Raw genomic sequence first — 17,089 nt, 5'->3', positions numbered from 1 at the left:
GGCCGAAGGCTGTGTGCACCCATTAATCTGCCGGGCGGGCGGGCGGCGGCGGCGGCGGCGTGATCGCGGGATCCGCGGACGTGGCGGGCAGCCCCGACCTTGGCAGTCCCAGCTGGAGACCTCCCCCCCCCTTACTTCTTGTCACCCTTCTGCGCGTCGCCCTCGTCCGCCGCCTCCGGGGCCCGCTCCAGCTTCTGTTTCTCCAGCTCCTCCTGCTCGCATTTGCTGCTGGGGAACTTGTCTTTGTTGTTTTCTTTTTTCCACTTCATCCTCCGGTTCTGGAACCAGATTTTGACCTGTCTCTCTGTCAGTCCCAGCGCGTGCGACACCTCGATCCGCCGCTTGCGAGTCAGATAGGGATTGAATAGGAACTCCTTCTCCAGCTCCAGGGTCTGGTAGCGGCTGTAGGTCTGCCGGCCTCGCCTGCGTCCGGCGGCTGCTGGGAAGGGGGGATAGGGGCGAGACGGAGGGGAGGGGAGGGAAGGGGGAGGGGGCAGAGACAGAGAAGGTTGGAAGATTCGTGAACCAGCCTAGGAGACCGGTATAATAAAAGGCTGGGAGACCTTCTACCCCCTGTGCAGGGGCGGGCGGGGGGGGGTGCCAGGAGGCCCCGCAGTGGGGGGGCGGTGAAGAGGAATCAGACACCATTGAATCTAAGTGAGCCAGAAAGGGGGAGCCCCCTCCTCTGGTACTCAGCACTAGAGTTGGAAGGGGAGGTTTAAATCTACTAAAAGTGCCATAAAGTTTTAGAAGGAAGGATGTAAAGGAGGGAGGGAGGAAGACTAAAAAGTGGAGATGGGGACGAATGGATCCACCTTGAAAAGCCCCCCACCCCCAGAGCCTCTGCCCCAGAAGAAAAGTTTCTTCAGGGTAATTAAACTATAAAGCAATTGAGAAGTGCAAAAGTTGAGCGCCCCCACACCCACCGCTCTCCACTACCCCCCATAAAACAGTAAAAATAAAAGGGGGGAAGGAGGGGAAGAAGAAAAGGTACAGATGGGTGAGGGGTTTATGGGTTGAGGAAATGTCGCTTAGCGACCCCCCCTTTCAAGAGAAACAGAAGAGGAAGGAAAGAGAGAGAGAGAAGAAAGAGGTAGAGAGAAAAGGAAGCTGACATAACTTGGAACTGAGCCTACAAATCTTCCAGGAGCTGGAGGAAATGCGCCCCGGCCTTCCCCCCGGTGCTCTGCCCGGCCCCCCGGCGGGGAGGACCCTCCCAACCCCTCCGTGCCCCCCAGCCAGCCCCGACAGGAGGCTCACCTTGCGGGCGCATCCAGGGGAAGAGCTGGGTGGGCGACGGGCTCTGCTCGGAGCCCTCGGCCTCCTCGGCCAGGCCGCTGGCGGCGGCGAGCTTGCAGTCTGCGTACTGCACCAGGTCTGGGTCCTGCGCTCCGAACAGGCTCTGGCGCTGCAGCGGGTCGTAGCCGTAGAAGTTGCCCGGGTCTCCGTGGCACGCCACGGCGCACGGGTTCTGCTGGTAGGGAGCCGTGGACAGCGACGATGGCCCGTGGTAGAACTCCTGAATTTGGGACGGGTGCTGGAAGCTACCGCCGCTGCTGGGACCGTACACCACGGTGGGTCGGCCGCCCAGATCCTGGGCGAAGCCGCAGTCATAATAATTGGGGCGCAGGGACTCCCCGGTTTTGTATTTGGAGAACAGTGAGTTGACGAAATAAGAGCTCATTTTATTGAATTTTGAGGCGGCGGCGGCGGCGGAGGCTGTAGTTGGGGGCTGGTGGGGAGGGGGTGGGGAGGGGGAAAAGGGAGGGAGAGAGAGAGGGAGAGAGAGAGGGAGAGAGAGGAAAAAAACGCGGATTCGCCGGCTCCTAGTCTCCCTCGCCAGGAAAGGAGAGGGGAAAGGGAGGAGGAGGAAAGGGGGGGGAAAAAGAAAAGAAAAAGAAAGAAAAGGCAAAGAAGATCGGGAAGCCACCCCACTTTTTGTGATTTCCAGGAACAGAAAAGGATAGAAGCCTCCCAAAGTCTAAGCTCGCGTGGCAGCCGCGGCTCGCTCGCCCTCCCCCCCACCCCCCACCCCCCAAAACAAAAATATACCGCCACTTAAAGAGGTCCTCGCTTTACATTTCGAAGAAGGGACGCCAGTTCATAAACAGTTTTCGGTGATTTACTTCCCTGCAAATGAGTTGTTTCATATTTTGCACTGTCTTTTCACGATCATTTGCATCCATTAGAGACCCCGCATCCTATTGGCTTCCCGGTACTCCTCCCGGACAGAACGCAGAGCGAGGGTGAGCGCGCGCGAGCGAGCTAGAGCGAGAGAGCGCCAGGGAGAGAGGAGAGAGCGGAAAAAAGGAGGGGAAGAGAAAAAAACACCCAGGGAGAGAGGAAGAGAGGGGGAGAGAGGGGGAGAGGGGGGAGAAGAGGGGGTGAGAGAGAATGAATACGGATTAAATCTGTTTAACTACCTACATTAATGAGATATCTCTCGCCTCACAACAAATCAAATACCTTCGTAGACCACCCCCAAAGACTCATGTGGGGGAGTCGCGCTCGCGCACACACACACACACACACCACGAAACCACGAGCACACACACACACAACAACAACGCGCCAGGCGTAGGCACGCTGTTAATTTCGCGATTTTAACGAGGCAATTGGAGTCTTTCTAAATGTCAGGGTCGCTTCGGAAAAATGTAAAAGAACACGGTTTAATTGCGCCGAGTTTTAAAAGGTCCTATAAATGTAATTGGTATTTTAATACAAGTTATCAAATCATACAGCTTCCTCTCCTAAACATATTTTCAAACAAACGAGGTAGTCATATTTAAAGCTTTAATGATCAATTTCCTTATTATTGATAAAGGTTTAACTATCGTGTGGAGGGAATTGGCTGGGTAACTGGCCCCCCAAAAACGGCTGTAAACTCTTTAACAAACTATAAAACGCAATAAAGCCAGAGTCTGTTGTTGTTTATGCCGCAGCGCATAAAAGCTGTTAGCATTTTACGAGTTCTTTCCTCTACAGCTATAAAACTGCAGCTTCGATCGCCCCCGCCGCCCGACTGCAGCGTAGAGGGGGTGACGGAGCCCAAATGAGAACGATTATGCTTTTTTGGTGGTTTTTTTTCCCCCCCCTTCTCTCCCTGTCACAGTGACTTTTGCGAGATTTTTGTCTCCTTCAACCAGGGCAAGAACCTTCTCCTACCTCCTCTCTTGAGACCCCCCCAACCCCACCCCACCCCCAAAAAATCCATCTCTCCTTTAGCGCTGGCCATTCCTGGAACTTTCCCTTCTTCAGCAAACAAGCCAGGGATTTTCTGGGAGAAGAGAGATGAAGTTTGGAAGGGGAGCCTGGAAGGAAAGGAGAAACTTTGCAGGTTATTGGGTGTTAGCAAGAGCAAAGTTTGTCTTGCAAGGACCATATTCTGTAGTTTGTACCATCTCTATTGCTGGGGGTGGGCGCTGGGGGTGGCTTTTGAAGGGGACACAGTAGTACTTTGGGGGGTGTGGTGGTGGCAGATTTTGTATGGTCTGTCAATCACAGGGTTGACAACTCCAGGGGGCTGTGCCTGGGGGCCTTGGGACCCAGCAGCCCAGCTCAATTGGCATCCAGCCCTCCCCAATCCCCCATGGCTCCCACCTAGGCCCTCAGAAGAGATGGACCTACAAACCCCATTAGCAAGTGAGCTGAGGCCCAGACTGTGGAGGCAAGGCTGGTGCTAGACACCCAGGCCTGGGTGCCTGGCCTTAGTTACTGCTGTCCTATGCCCTCCACTACCCTAAGTATATACAAAGGTGGTATTATTTCTCATTGTGGCCTTTGAGTGACTGTCACTATTTGCATTGACCTAACAGCAGAAGGAACTCAAAACTAGGCTCTCTGAGGTCGGCATTTTCTCTCTTTTCCCCTTGGGGAGCCTCTGCTTAGTGCTGGTTCTTCCAACAGACCTAAGCACCCCAGGCCTGAAACCTAGAATGTTGCACAGAGCCAACTGGATGCCTCTCTCTTCCTCCATCCCTGCCTTTCCTCAGACCTGGCCTGCTGATGGTGAGGGACAAGACTCAAAAGGGCTTAGCCTGGGAGCCAGAATCAATGGCTTCCCAGAGCAGCTGATCTGCCAAGGAAATGAAAGGAAGGAAGGAGAGAGAGAGATTTTCTTTCTAGTAACAAAAGGAGAAATGACTTTACAAACACATCCAATCCATTGTTTATTCTGGAGAGAGTGGTTTGCTTTGAGAGAAGCATTTTAGGAAGATCCTCCATACACCCTAACCTTTGTCAAAAGGAAACCAGCAGCTTTCCAAGGGAAAGTTACCAGCCACCTTCACTCAGTCCTCCACAAGTAAGTCTAAGCTGGCGCTGGTGGCTAGCTACTCAGGAGGCTGAGATCTGAGGATTACAGTTCAAAGCCAGCCTGGAGCAGGAAAGTCTGTGAGACTCTTATCTCCAATTAACTCCAGAAAAACAGAAGTGGAGCTATGGCTCAAGTAGTAGAGTGCTAGTCTTGAGCAAAAGAAGCTCAGAAAAGGCACCCATGCCCTGAGTTCAAGCCCTACAACTGACAGAAAGAAAAAAAAAATTAAGCCCAAAGAATAGGAAGGAACCAAAAAGGGGAGAGAAAGAAGCAAAGAGGAAAGAGAACTAGGTTCTGGAATTTTCAGTGCCAGGTTGAGGGGTCAGTGAAGGTGTCTCAGAAGGTAGAGTCAAGTTGTTATGGAAGCAAATATATATATATATATATATATAGTATATATATACTATATATATATATAGTATATATATACTATATATATATATATTGCGTGTGTATGTTGGGGGGGGGATTTTATGGTCATGATTTGAGGTCTTACTGGCAAGGTAGAAATTCAGTGGCTTGTTCTAAATCATCCTTGTGCCTTGCCAGAAATTTCTGATGGAAAGAAAATGTTTCTATTATAAGGGAGGAAAGAAAAAAAAAAGAATGAGCGAGGAGGTAATTTATAAACACCGAATCGAGCATAGATTTATTAGAGAAATTCAAGTAGAGAAACTCGGCTTGCTTCTCTGCACCTGGTCCTGCGCTCGGGGAGGGGGGGAGGACTGTGTAACAAGAGGCAGGGTCAGTTTTCGGGGAGTGGGTGGGTGTCTATTTTGCCGAGGTTCAGAGGTAGGGATCAGAAGGAACGGCGAAGAAATGAAAAGATTGGGCGTTGAAGAAGCCATGGGCAGACAACGTCGGGCTCAGAACGGAAAGTGCATGGTTCCAGGGCTCCAGCTGTTAAATTGCATGGGGGCCCACGACCCCAAGATTTACCCAGGCCAAGGCGGGGGTCCCAGAAGTCGCAAATCTCACCTGGTAGTAAGGAGGGGGCCACTCCCCGATGACGGGGGAAACCCGAACTCCTGCTCCCTGCCTCCAAACCGGTCCCCATTTCTATCCCCCCTAACAGCGCATTTTGGGGGGGAGGGCTTACCAACTTGGGGTCCCACTGATCACCCTAAGAGATAGTCGAGCCTGCCCGCAACCCGCCGCCTTGGGGGAGGGGGCAAAGCCCGACCTAAGTCTGGGTCTCCACAGGCGCAAGCCCAACCCAGCCCAGACCCCAGCCCAGTTACAAAGGATCCTGAGCCGGTGCGGATCAGCCCCGGGGGCTTGAAGCGCCCCCTCTGAACACCTCTCCCCCCTAAATCCGAGGTTCCATTCCTCTCCACACTGGGGGAGTCTGGGATGGCTCACCGGGTTCCCTCTCCCGCCGCAGTGGGCAGCCCTCTGCGGGGCAGCTTCCTCTCCATCCGACCTCCTGCTGCCGGCTGGCCCTCTCCCACCTGACCGCACCCGCGTCCGTAGCCATTCCTTTTCGCCCCCCTCTCCTCACGGGAGAGTTCCCATTTTCCCAAATCAATTCTCTTAGATTTGTATCCATTATTTCTATCACGACTAATCTTCCCCGTTGTCCTGCATTTCTTGGCCGACCGAACACAAACAGCTGGGCGAGGGAACCAGTTGAGCCCTCCTCCTCCTCCTCCTCCTCCTCCTCCTCGTAGGGTAAATTCACAACACTGACCATTTGAGGAGAGGTGAGAACATCGCTCTATCTGGAATCTATTATAAAAAGGGGGGAAAGGACGACCACGAACCCCATATATTTTTTTATTACGTGCAAATTATTCATGACTTCTGGTAGCGCTCAGTTCTTCGCTTCCAGTCCGAACAAGGTGCACTGTGGAGCCGCCAGGCTGCAGCCAGCCGGCGCTGGTGATTTTTCACATGGAGCAAGGCTGCCATCTAGCGGCCACTCTGTGTAAGGCACCCGCCGGCGGCTCCGCCAGGTTGTCTGGGAACCCGCCGCGGAAGCAATAAGCCAGAGAAACTTTTCATTATTCGCAGAAAGGGAGAGCCGGGGCGGCGCGGAGGGGGGGGGGAGGAGAGGAAAATGAACGCGGGCAAGAGAAAAGTCATCGGAATCAAGAAACGGGTCGTGAAATCGTGTTGATGAGCTAAAAGAGAGGGAAAAAAATCAGAAGGGGAGGAGGAGGAGGAAGCTATACGCCTCCCCCCCTTCTTTACTTACACCCCCTCCCCCACCTCCCCGTCCCTAATTTCTAGCGGAGATCGCCGAGCAGTGTGCCGTTTATGATGCGTAAAAGGAGGAACCAAGCACTTTTCAAACCCTCCACGACTGTTTTAAATTCCAAGAACAATTGGGCTTTGGGGGGGTGGGGAGGGGAGGCCGGGGAGGATGCAGTGGGCTCGCCCAGACGTCTGGCGCGTAAGTGCCGGGGACTTCTTGTTTATACGGCTTGATTCTTGCAGGGGTGTGAAGAACAAAGAGTCCGAATTACGATCTCTGAAGCATTTGTGACAACAAAGTGTTCTTCTCTCCCCCTTCTCTCCTCTCCTCTCTTTTACCTCCCCTCCTCCCCCTTTCCCGGAAACCCAAGCCCAAGTCCTGAGCGCTTGAGGATGGGGTGGGGGTGGGGGTGGGGGGGCTGCCATCGAGAGGCCCCTCCATTTCCCCAACCAGGGCGAGAGCCGAAGCCCAGCTGCAGCAATCCGGGCTCCGGAAAGTTTCCCCCTCACTGTTTGCTTTGCTGCTGTTTAGTTTCTTAACCTTCAGAAATTTATACGCTATAAACTTTTATAGCGGTCATATTCTTTTATTGCTGCGCACACGGCATTGAATTCCTCTCCCGGCTTCTCTGGGCCTCGCACTCTCTCGGCCTCCCTTCTCTGAATCTCTCTCTTTTATGACAACTGATTTCCCCATCTCCGGCTTCCGAGCCTCCCCGAATCTTCGCCTTTGTTTGTCTTGAAAGAAGCCCACCCCGGGCCGGCCGGGGACCCAGACACCGCCCCGGGGGCCGCTCAAAGCTCCTCCGTGGCCCCAACCCTGCGCTGCGGCTCTCCATCCGACTGAAAGCCTGCGTGTGTGTGTGTTCTTGTGCGTTTTCTTTTGGCAGAAATTGGCCTCCTGGGCTCATTTTCTGCTCGGCCTGGGCTCCGAGAAGCAAGATCGGAGGAGGTAACCTAGTCTCTAGCAGCTAAAAAGGCAGATTTATGCTGCATCCTTCACAGAACCTTTCTTGAAGGGCGCCTGGTCCTGTCCGGGTTACAGCAGCTCGGCTGTCTCTCCAGGCCGTCGTTCTTTTCGTTGGAGAGGGGTAGGCTTGGCCTTTTGTAGCTGCTTATACTTGGGTCGGCACTGGGCCCCCTCCACTCCGTGGCCGCCTCGGCGAGCACCTGCCCCGCAGCGCTGGCATCCTAACTCCTGTAGGAGACGGCAGGGCTGCCCAAGAACTGTGGATTTTCACCCGCAGCCCTGCAGGAACCCGTGGTCTTGGGGAGGGAAGGGGGGTGTCTCTGGATCTGGATACCAAGTTGAACTCTGGATCCCTGAGATGTTTGTGTCCCACATTCCTTCTCCCGGTTTCTGAGAGTTGCCACCTCCCCAGCCACCATCAAACTCAACCGGCCTCACAGTAAGACTGCGTGTGGGCCCATCCTCAGAGTCCTGAGAGGTTCCTTCATTTGATCCGACCAAGGCTTCTCCCAGCTCCTGCTGCAGAGAATAGTGGAGGGCCGGCTGCCTTCCTCCCTTGCATGGCAGCTTAGAGTCCTTAGGCCTACTTGGTATTCCCCAGCAGCCCCAGGAGGTGTGCAGCAGACCTCAGGTCAAAGAGGAGGAAGGTCCCCAGAGCAACTTGTTTGAGAGGACCCCATTGCTTTGGGAAGAGCCAGTTCCTTTCCCAAACCACCACTATTTCCTCTCCTTCCCATGTAGTCTCCCTGATCTCCTGAACGCCTCAGAGTACACCGCAGTCTTAGACCTGGGGTCTGGACCTCGCGGACAGCCTGGCCAGAGCTAGGGAGCTTGGTGGAGTCGAAGAAGAAACCTGATGGATACTTGGGAGCTTTCTTTCTTTTCTTTTCAAGCCATGCTCCCTCCAAATATTTGGGGTCTTTACTTAGGACCAGATAAAGAAGACAGCACAAAATAAGACTCCAGAGAGATTGATTTTCTAGAGTGATATATATTTTTGTACTTTTTCTTTTTCTTCCAAAACAAACATTCAGGGCTCCAGATCCCCTTCCCTTCCTCCCAACTGCCCACCCTCCCCCTAGAAGCGACAACTGAAAACAGGCGAGACAATCATCTCCAAAAAGAAAAAGAAATCACAAAACACAAGCACAATTTCACCACGGCCACTGACAAGGCAAAACAAAACAAAATTCTACAGCAGTTTCCCCCCCCCCCTTGCAGGTCAGGAGAAGCAGGAGAAAAGAGTCCATGGAATCGGAAGGGGAGCAAGAGGCAGGGCAGTCACTGGGAAGAAAGGAAGCAGAGAATGCCTCTTTCTGCTCCTTGTGGAGCTGCGGTTTTGCCTCTTTGCTTTGCACCCGGGACTGCAAAAGACCCTGCAGCCAGGATCGACAAGCAGGCCAGTGCAGCAAGGAGGGGGAGCCCGGGGCTCTGGGGCTGGCCCCCCCTTTGACACTGGGTTGGGGAGCTTTCTGGGGGCTTCTCTGCGTGGGTCAGGACGCTGAGGATGTGAAGAAACCGCACCTGCTTTGCACCGCTGGGGCCGTAGCTCCACCCTATCCCGCATCCACAGTAGGTTCCAGAAAGGGAGCTGGGAAATCGATTCACAATAAATTCTCCATCAGACTTTCCTGACCTGGCCTTCTTGTCGTCTACAGTGGGGGTGACCTAGCAGGAGGGAAAGGGGAAGGGAGTTTGGGTGGGTTTTTTTTTCCTACGAGGGGAAGCTTGATTTGCTGGTGCAAGGTGGATTTGGCCTAACAGAGCACTGATTTTGGAGCTGGAAGGGATGTGGAAGAATGCAGGACCCGTGGAGCACAAAAGCAGCTAGGGTCTTGTCAAGAGGGACACACACACCGATGAAGAGGAGGAAGGCATCATCGAGGCTTTAGGACCCACAGTTTGACCTCCTTCGTTGAAAGGCGAGGAAAAGAACATGCAGACCTAAACATTTCCTGCAACACAATGTATGAGGAGAGGGCTCTACCTAAGAGACCCTCATAACACCGCTGACTGCCTTCTCTTGCCCTTTCTAGTCCACCGGCTTGGGGGAGCTGGCTTGGCCCCCCCATTTGCCAGCACACCCATTCCATAGGGGTATAACTGGTCAATCCATGGGGGATGCTAGTGGGGGTGCTAGAACTTCTGGCTACAACACCCCATTCGGGAGTCCAACCCTGGCAGCAGCGTTAGAACCTGACCTTGCTCTGCTGGATTTGGGGCTCCATGCCTAATTCTAGGTATGACTTCACTCCCCACATTTCGTGTGATCTCCAAACTTCCTGTCTGGGGGCATCTGCTGGGCTGTGAGTAGGTGAGCTGGCCCTAGGTGGTTTCTGGAAGGGTTGGGGAGGGGATAGGCAGGCTGGAAGTGAGGAACTGAGCTTGGCAGGGGGGGGAGGATATTTAGAGATGGGATGCTAGAAGCTTCACTAGAGTCTCTCTTCCCTGAAGACCCATCACCTTCCTAGGAACTAACTACTTCTAGCTTCTAACACAACAACACTTCCTCCTGATACCCAGAGAAAAGAGGGACAGGTACAGATAGGCGAAGGAGAGGTACAGATGAGGGGCTCAGGGGGGACACCCTTCCCCATTCACGGGGATCCATCCAGGCAGCACAGGCTGGGCAGCCACCACATAAATAAGAGCGAGGTGGGGAAGGGCTGGGAAGGGCAGGGGTGAACTTTTACTCTTTGCCCTGTTCCTTATTCATTTTCTTCATTTTCATCCGCCGGTTCTGAAACCAGATTTTGACTTGTCTCTCACTCAGATTGAGGAGTCTGGCCACTTCGTGCCTGCGGTCCCTGGTGAGGTACATATTGAACAGAAACTCCTTCTCTAGCTCCAGCGTCTGGTATTTGGTGTAGGGACAGCGCTTTTTCCGGGAAGAGCGGGCGTGCAGCCAGTTGGCAGAGGGGTTGGCTGAAAGAGAAGCAGGGGTAGAATCAAAGAAAGGGAGTAAAGGACCCCTGGCCAAGAGGGTACACTCATGGTCATCACTACCCAGTGTGCACCTGGGCCTTCAAGATCCCCAGAGAGGCCCGCAGGGATGGGCCAACCGTTTCTATAGACACCTCTAGGTGACTGCTTATTTGGGGGAGTTCTCTGTGTGCCTCGGAATTCTCCAAGCTTAGCCTGCTTCAACTTCTTTCTCCACTTAGATCCAAACCGATCAGGGCTCAGATCATAGCCCAGGATGGTGGAGGACTCATTACCAGCACCACTAGACTGGCTAGGGGGGTTCTTGATCTGGAGGGTGCCCCAGCTCCAGGTCTGCGAGGAAGAAGGGGGGATTGACTGGAACAAGTGGGGGTTCCATTCAGCCACAGCCTAAGAGACAGGACACTCCCACACCCCAAGCCTTGCAGTCCAAACCTAACATACTAAGCACTCCTCTCTAGGCCACAGGGAGCAGATGTGCGTGTCTGTAGATTTCTCCCCCCTCCTCCCCTGCCACCACCACACAAATAAGGATCCACATTTAGAGCCGCAAAGACCCAGCACACTCCAATTCACAAGCAACCCAATTGCAATCATTTATCAATTCCAGCCTATGGACAGGGGAGTGCCGGGGCTCACAGATAACTTATGGCTGCAATAGCCTCTTCTTTTCTGCTGCTCAGCTTGCCTTGTGCTTAACACAAGTGCAGGGAAATTGAGGAGCAAAACTGCTCCAGTTCCAAGGTGGGGGAGCCAGAGGGGAGGGGGAGGGGAGGTAACCCAGAAAACCTTCTACAGGGGTTCACCCAGTCTTTTCACTGACCTTATGGGAAAAGTGAATGGAAGTGGGTCCAAAAAAAGCAGGAGGGGGGATGGAAATATATGTGGGCTTTCCCCCCTTCCCCTCAATAGAATTCGGAATAAAGTTACCAGATGAAGCTGGGCCACTTGAAAGTATCAACTACCTTCTACCAGCTTCCTTCTTCCCAGATGAAATGCACTAAACATTATATATGTGTGTGTGTGTGTGTGTGTGTGTATATATATATATATATATATATATATATTCAGTTCATCCTCTACTAAATACCGTGTCTTACCAATTTGTAGCACTGTGTCCTTAATGTGATTGCCTGGAATGGGACCTGCAGCCACATTAAATATGAAGGGGGGGAACTGTTAATAATTGATCCTAGTCAAATGGCTGCCCTACAATAATGGGCTTTCCAGGCAGGGTTTGGGGAGGAGGGAATAGGGCAAGGGGTCTGTTTTAAGTGTGTGAAGGAGCGTCTGGGAAAAGCCGTGAACTTTCCCCAGTGCTGCCAGCTCTTACCATTCTACCTGGCAGGTTGGAGGTGGAGGGACCATAGCGCGCCCCCCCTCCAAGGAGTGAGGCAGTTCCTTACTCCTCCAGTGGGCAGGGACCCCCCCAAAGCGCTCCTGGGACAGTGTGTTGGTGGGAAATCTGGCAGAATCAGCTAAGACTTAAACATCCGGTTCCCCACGAGTTAAAAACAAGTGAGGACTTGACCAGCTTTGGGGCTGCGTATTGTTTGGGATTAAGAGCCTCCAATTAGATTGCTCCTAGCAACCTTACACACACACACACACACACACACACACACCTTGGCGAATCTGGCCAGACTTGGGGTTCCTGCGAGGGTGTTGTTACTGGAGGAGCAAGGAGGGATAAGAAACTACCTACTAAGTGCAAAGTTGTTCAGCCTCTCCTCAGCTCTCCCCCGCCCCCCCCCGCCTTCTCTCCCTGGAGTCCCTCCGAGACGTCCCCGATCCACCCCGGCGGCAGGCCCTCGAAATTCGGAAGTGATTCCGGGACTCCCTGCGAGGCAGACAGCCCGAGCTGGAGCTGCGGATCCCCGCGGAGAACAGCGGGAGCCCGGGGGGGGGGAGGAAGCGGGAGGCCGCCAGGGCGAGGACGCCGCCGAAGAGGGGAGGGGATCACCGGAGGGAAGGCTCCCGGGGAGGGGCCGCGCATCCGGGGAGGGGGCGCAGTCACCGCGTCCGGGGCTCTCCCCCCCCTCCCCGCCCCTCCGGGCGCCAGCGGTAGACCCAGAACCGCTACTGCGCGCGGTCTGCGAGGAACGATCCTCCGCCAAGCTGTTGCATCGCAAATAAAATCCTAATGAGCCCCCTCCCCCTTCCCCTTGGCCGGCTTTGACGGTGCGCGCGTGGCGCGGGGAGCCCTGCCAGCCGCGCGGCCCCGGGCAGCCCCGACCCGTGCCCGCGCCGGCTCCCGGCCTCCCCGGCCACCAGCCCGGCCCCCTCCAGCTCCTCTCCCGGCGATCGCCCGTTTATCGCTGTGGGGTTTGTTTTTATCAGCCTGGGATTGGAGGACCATGGTGGGGGGGGGCAGGCAGTGAGTTGGTCCCAGAGCCCCAGTTCCCTGCAGGACTTAAAAAGAGAAGTGAGCCGCGGAGGGGCGGGGGCGGGGAGCGGCGCTGGGCCCGCGGGACTCAGTGTACCCCCTTCCGGGGCACCCAGCTTTCTCCCCCCCTTCTTTTTCCCTTTCCTCCACCCCCCCTCCCGGCTCTGGGACCACAGCCGCGCGTTCCCGGCACATTGTCCGCCGTTTATGGCCTTCGCCCTCCCCTCCCCCTCGCCCGGCCTTCGGCCTGGCTATTTCCTCACTTTTTATAACTTACTTTGATCCGGCCTCTCTTTGTCCTCGCTTCCTTCGCAAATTTTATTGTCCCCGTAGCCGGGTCTTTGATTAGACAGGACGGCCTCCCTGCCCGCCGAAGTTTCCAAACTGTACTCGGGCGCGCCCTGTTTGAGCAGCTCCCCAGGCGCGCCCAGCAGCGGCTCCGCCTTCACCGCCGCCTGGCCCTGCCCCGGGGCCGCGTCGGCGCGCGGCGCGGGCTCCAGCCAGGTGCGGAGGTACCTGCTCTCGGCCGGCGGCACGCCCTGGGGCTGCAGGTAGGGGTGGTAGACGGACGGCAGGCTCCCGGACGCGTGCGGGCTCAGCGGCGCCCACGAAGCGCCGAACACCGGCGCCTTGGGCTGGAAGCTGCACGAGGGGAAGTCCAGGTGCTCCGCGTGGCCCGGCTGCCGGGGGCTCGCGTACTGGCCGGAAGGAAACTTGGCTGGAGGCGCGTCCTCACTCTCGTGACTTATGATCGAGTCGACATAATAGCTGCTAAGCGTCCCAGAAATGGACATTCTCAGACATTATCCGGACGCTTCGCAGGGGGAAGGGGAAGCGCCCGCGCGCGGCCGCGGCGCCCGAGCCAGGGAGAGGTGGCACCCGGACCGGTGTGAAGGGCTTTCGGACGCGACCCCCCACCCCCACACCCTAGCCCCCCACCCTCCCACCCCCACCCCCTGCTCAACTTCTCAGCCAACAAAGTACAGTGGAGCAGCCCGGCTCGGCGCTCCTTGCAAAATGATTGGTCAAAGTTTTTCCGACTGCCTGATAAAGCGTCAGCTCCGACATAAATCAATCCGGGCGCGGGGGCTGCGCTCTCGCTGTCATCCGTCGGCACCGCATTCCATATCGAGGATGGATTGTTTTATGCTGATGCAATGTGCTATCACGTCAGGGCTCCGGCGGCCACGTAACCTCAGCCGGAGCAGCGGGCCGCCCCGGGCCCCTCCCGCCTTTGCAGAAAGGAGAGGAGGGGGACGGGGGTTCACGACGTGGGGCGGAGTGGGGGCGGAGGCAAGCAGCGGGCTGCCTTGGGAGGGACGCAAGCTGTGGAGCCCTCTCCCCAAGCGGGTGGGAGAGGGAGGGAGAGCAATCACAGGAGGGGGGAGGGAGGGAGAGAGAGAGAGAGAGAGAGAGAGAGAGAGAGAGAGAGACCCATCCCAGAGAGCATGCAGGCAGAGGCCCAACAGGATAATTAAAGAGGAGGCAGTCCAGTCTCCCCTCCCCAGCACCTCCACTCCACCCCGCCAGGCCCTCATTTCCTCTCCTCTGTCCCCTAGACAGAAGATGTTTATTAAGCAACAGCAATCCACAGGAGATGCAGTAACAGGATGGAGGGGAAAGAGAAGTTAGGGTTTAATAGGAAGTCACCCGCTTTGGAGGGGGCTCGGTGCAATGTTGGGGGGGAGATTTACATGAATGGGCCTTTCCTCTGATCCTTCAGCGGCTGTGGGAGAACAGGGAATAAAATGGGGTGAATTCCCAACCATCTATGTAGGCAGTGTCTATCCTACATTCAGAACCAGCTTGAGGCCAAAGGGGTTCATCAAGCCCCGGAACTTAAACCCCCATAGAAAGTGTTTCATACAACTAACTGGTCTTTAGGTTGAACAACTTGAAATTTCTTGTCTTTGAGAACCAGTGTGGGGCGCAGCCATCTCTCCTTGCCTTCACTTGAGAAACTACCCAGGCCCCCTGAATTGCCCCCATGAGGGAATTAAATAAAAGATTAAGGAAGTTGTTACCAGAGCAAAGCATTGGGGACAGGGTACCCACCAGCATGTAAAAGGCTCCAGTTACCTTCCATTCCACCCAGAAAAGGTCAAAATTCCAATAATCTTATCCAGTGTTTCTCACCCATAATCGCTCTTCTGGACAACTTCCAAATATCAGAAAAGGACTAGCATGTACAGCGACACCCCCTCCCTCCCGTCTGTCCCTCGCTGGCTGTCTTCCCTCCCCATGGATCCCCTGGAAGGAACTTCCCAATAGTCCGTTTTATTAGAATCTGCTCTGCGGCCCAGCTCAGGGCTCTCTGGGGGCCACGGGCTGGCTTCCTGGCTCTTCTCCCAGCCTTCGCTTCTACAGTCTCTCTGCCTGGGTGCAGTTGTCTCTCCTGCAGCAGAGCTTTGGGAGGCAAGGCCCCTGGACAGATCAGAGTCCCTCGGGTTGACTTTAGGGAGAGATTTCTTGTCAAATCACTGCTGCTGGGCCATTACAAGACAGGCTTTCCCCCAGAGCTATGGCCTTGCTCCCCCCCAAGTCTTTTTTAAAAAATAGGGCCATTCTAACTTGGGGTAGTTTTTTTTTTTAAACCCTCTACCCTGTGAAAGGCTGAAGATCACCTCTGCACACGCACAGACACTCTCTCGCCAGTTTTTCTTTCCAAATGAAGCCATCTCCTGTCATTACGTGTGAAATACGAGGGCAAAGTGCCGTATTTCTTCACATTATGGCGATTTCAAAATGATTTTTTAAAGATCAATGCTGGCGCCCAGCCGGCCCCCTCTTCTTCACACCCGCTCTCTGAGGAAGACAGCCCCGGAGATCCGGAACCAAACAGCGTGAAGATCTGCTTTTTTCCATAGGACCCAAGTGGAGAAACAAAATCCCATGCAAATTCTTCTAAGTGGCCTTTGGAGGCTGGGGAAGGTCGTGGAAGCTCCCCGGAATCGCCAGGGAAAAAGCTGGGCACGCAGTGAATGAATCTCAGTTAAGGCAAAGCACCTGTTCCCGATTTGCCAGACGTATGGAGTGTGATGCCGGCTTTACCTGTAATAAATACACTCTTCAGGAAAAAAAAAAATCCCCTCCCCCTTGCCATAAATAACAGCTTTATGAAGCATGGCGGGCTGACTATATGATTTTCTGTAGTATATAAATTAGGGCCCAAAAGGACATGTGAACTGTGGTCTGGGGCTTTTTTATTATGACGATGATTATTTATGGAAAAGTCACAGAGCTGGGCTGTTCACAAGACCCAAGCTGTGCAGACGCTGGGCTTGGATTTTGGTCTGCCAAGTTCCCTTTCTCTGCCCTAGCTGTCTCAGGAGTCAATAAGGTGGCTTCATGTATGGAAGGAGTTAGAGAAAGAGAAATGTTTGGGTTCAAGACTTGTGCCCTGCAAGGGAGAGACATTCCAGCACCTCTCTCTGAGTTCAGATTTTCTAGTTGCTGACTTAGGGTGTGGTCCCCAAACCCTAAAGGTGGCTGGGGGTAGGTGAAGGAGGGAGCCCAGCCTCTTTTCAGAGACCAAAGCTTAGTCTTTGCTTGCAAAGAAGTTAGGGAGTGGCAACAGTTTTAAAATGACAAGGTTTGGTGGTGGTGTTGCTCTTCCCTTTCTTCTATAGGGAAGAGAATGAACTTGCCCCAGGTCCAGTTCATCTCCCTCCAGGTGGGAAGAGGAATGCAACAGGGCAGGGTCACCCCAACAAGTTTCCTGGAAAGCATTGCTCCCCCACATTTCAGTTCAACTTCAACTCAGGCAAATGATAGGGTAATCTGGGAGAGCACCCCTTCTTGGATACTCTGAGAACCTGTAGACTCCCCCCTATTTTTTTTTTCCCACTCTCCAACCAATGCTACCTACCATGACAGAGGGGAGTAAACCAGATTGTGGTCCCTGGAAATCAGCTGCTAAAGACACATCATACAGGAGTGACTTCAGTGGGGTCACTTGGTTCTGAGAGTGAACTGCTCAGCACCCCACCCCCATCCTGAAGAGAAAGAAGGGGGAAAAAACAACCACAAAGCCTGGTCTTTCCTGCAACCTCCTGCCAGTCCTTGCACCAGAGCCTTGCCTGAACACTGCGACTGCTGGCTGGTGACATGGGAAGAGCAGGCAGGAAAAAGCAGCAGCCCGTGATCACACGGGGATCCAGGACAGCTGAGGAAAAGGACAACGAGGCTGGTCTGAATTAGCCGGTGAGTTTCTTGTACTTCGGTGGGTGCCTTTTAGAAGGGGCCTTACCAATAAGAGAGAAAATCAAGAGGCAGAGAA

At 54.4% G+C, this 17,089-nt stretch overlaps 2 protein-coding genes across 3 annotated transcripts; both read right to left on the bottom strand.

The window, feature by feature from the left end:
- Positions 1-113: 113 nt before the first annotated feature.
- On the bottom strand, positions 114-1,684 carry Hoxb8 (homeobox B8). Of its 2 annotated transcripts, none has more exons than XM_013037633.1 (2): positions 1,261-1,684; positions 114-439 (listed from the first exon to the last, which is right to left on the bottom strand). In XM_013037633.1, the coding sequence occupies exons 1-2, from the start codon at positions 1,682-1,684 to the stop codon at positions 132-134; spliced, it is 732 nt and encodes a 243-aa protein (XP_012893087.1). In that variant the 3' UTR covers positions 114-131. The 2 variants fall into 2 exon arrangements, with proteins under 2 accessions (XP_012893087.1, XP_012893088.1); XM_013037634.1 differs by having other exon boundaries at positions 114-436.
- A 7,501-nt stretch (positions 1,685-9,185) lies between these two features.
- Hoxb9 (homeobox B9) lies at positions 9,186-13,833 on the bottom strand. The gene is made up of 2 exons (XM_013037772.1): positions 13,088-13,833; positions 9,186-10,406 (listed from the first exon to the last, which is right to left on the bottom strand). Exons 1-2 carry the CDS (start codon positions 13,602-13,604, stop codon positions 10,171-10,173), a joined length of 753 nt encoding a protein of 250 aa, XP_012893226.1. The 5' UTR covers positions 13,605-13,833; the 3' UTR covers positions 9,186-10,170.
- Positions 13,834-17,089: the final 3,256 nt, after the last annotated feature.

The sequence above is a fragment of the Dipodomys ordii genome, unplaced genomic scaffold (genome assembly GCF_000151885.1).
Source record: "Dipodomys ordii isolate 6190 unplaced genomic scaffold, Dord_2.0 Scaffold7, whole genome shotgun sequence".
Classification (NCBI taxonomy): domain Eukaryota; kingdom Metazoa; phylum Chordata; class Mammalia; order Rodentia; family Heteromyidae; genus Dipodomys; species Dipodomys ordii.
The sequence above is the reverse complement of the archived record's forward strand: the minus strand, read 5'-3'. Positions and strand labels throughout refer to the sequence as shown.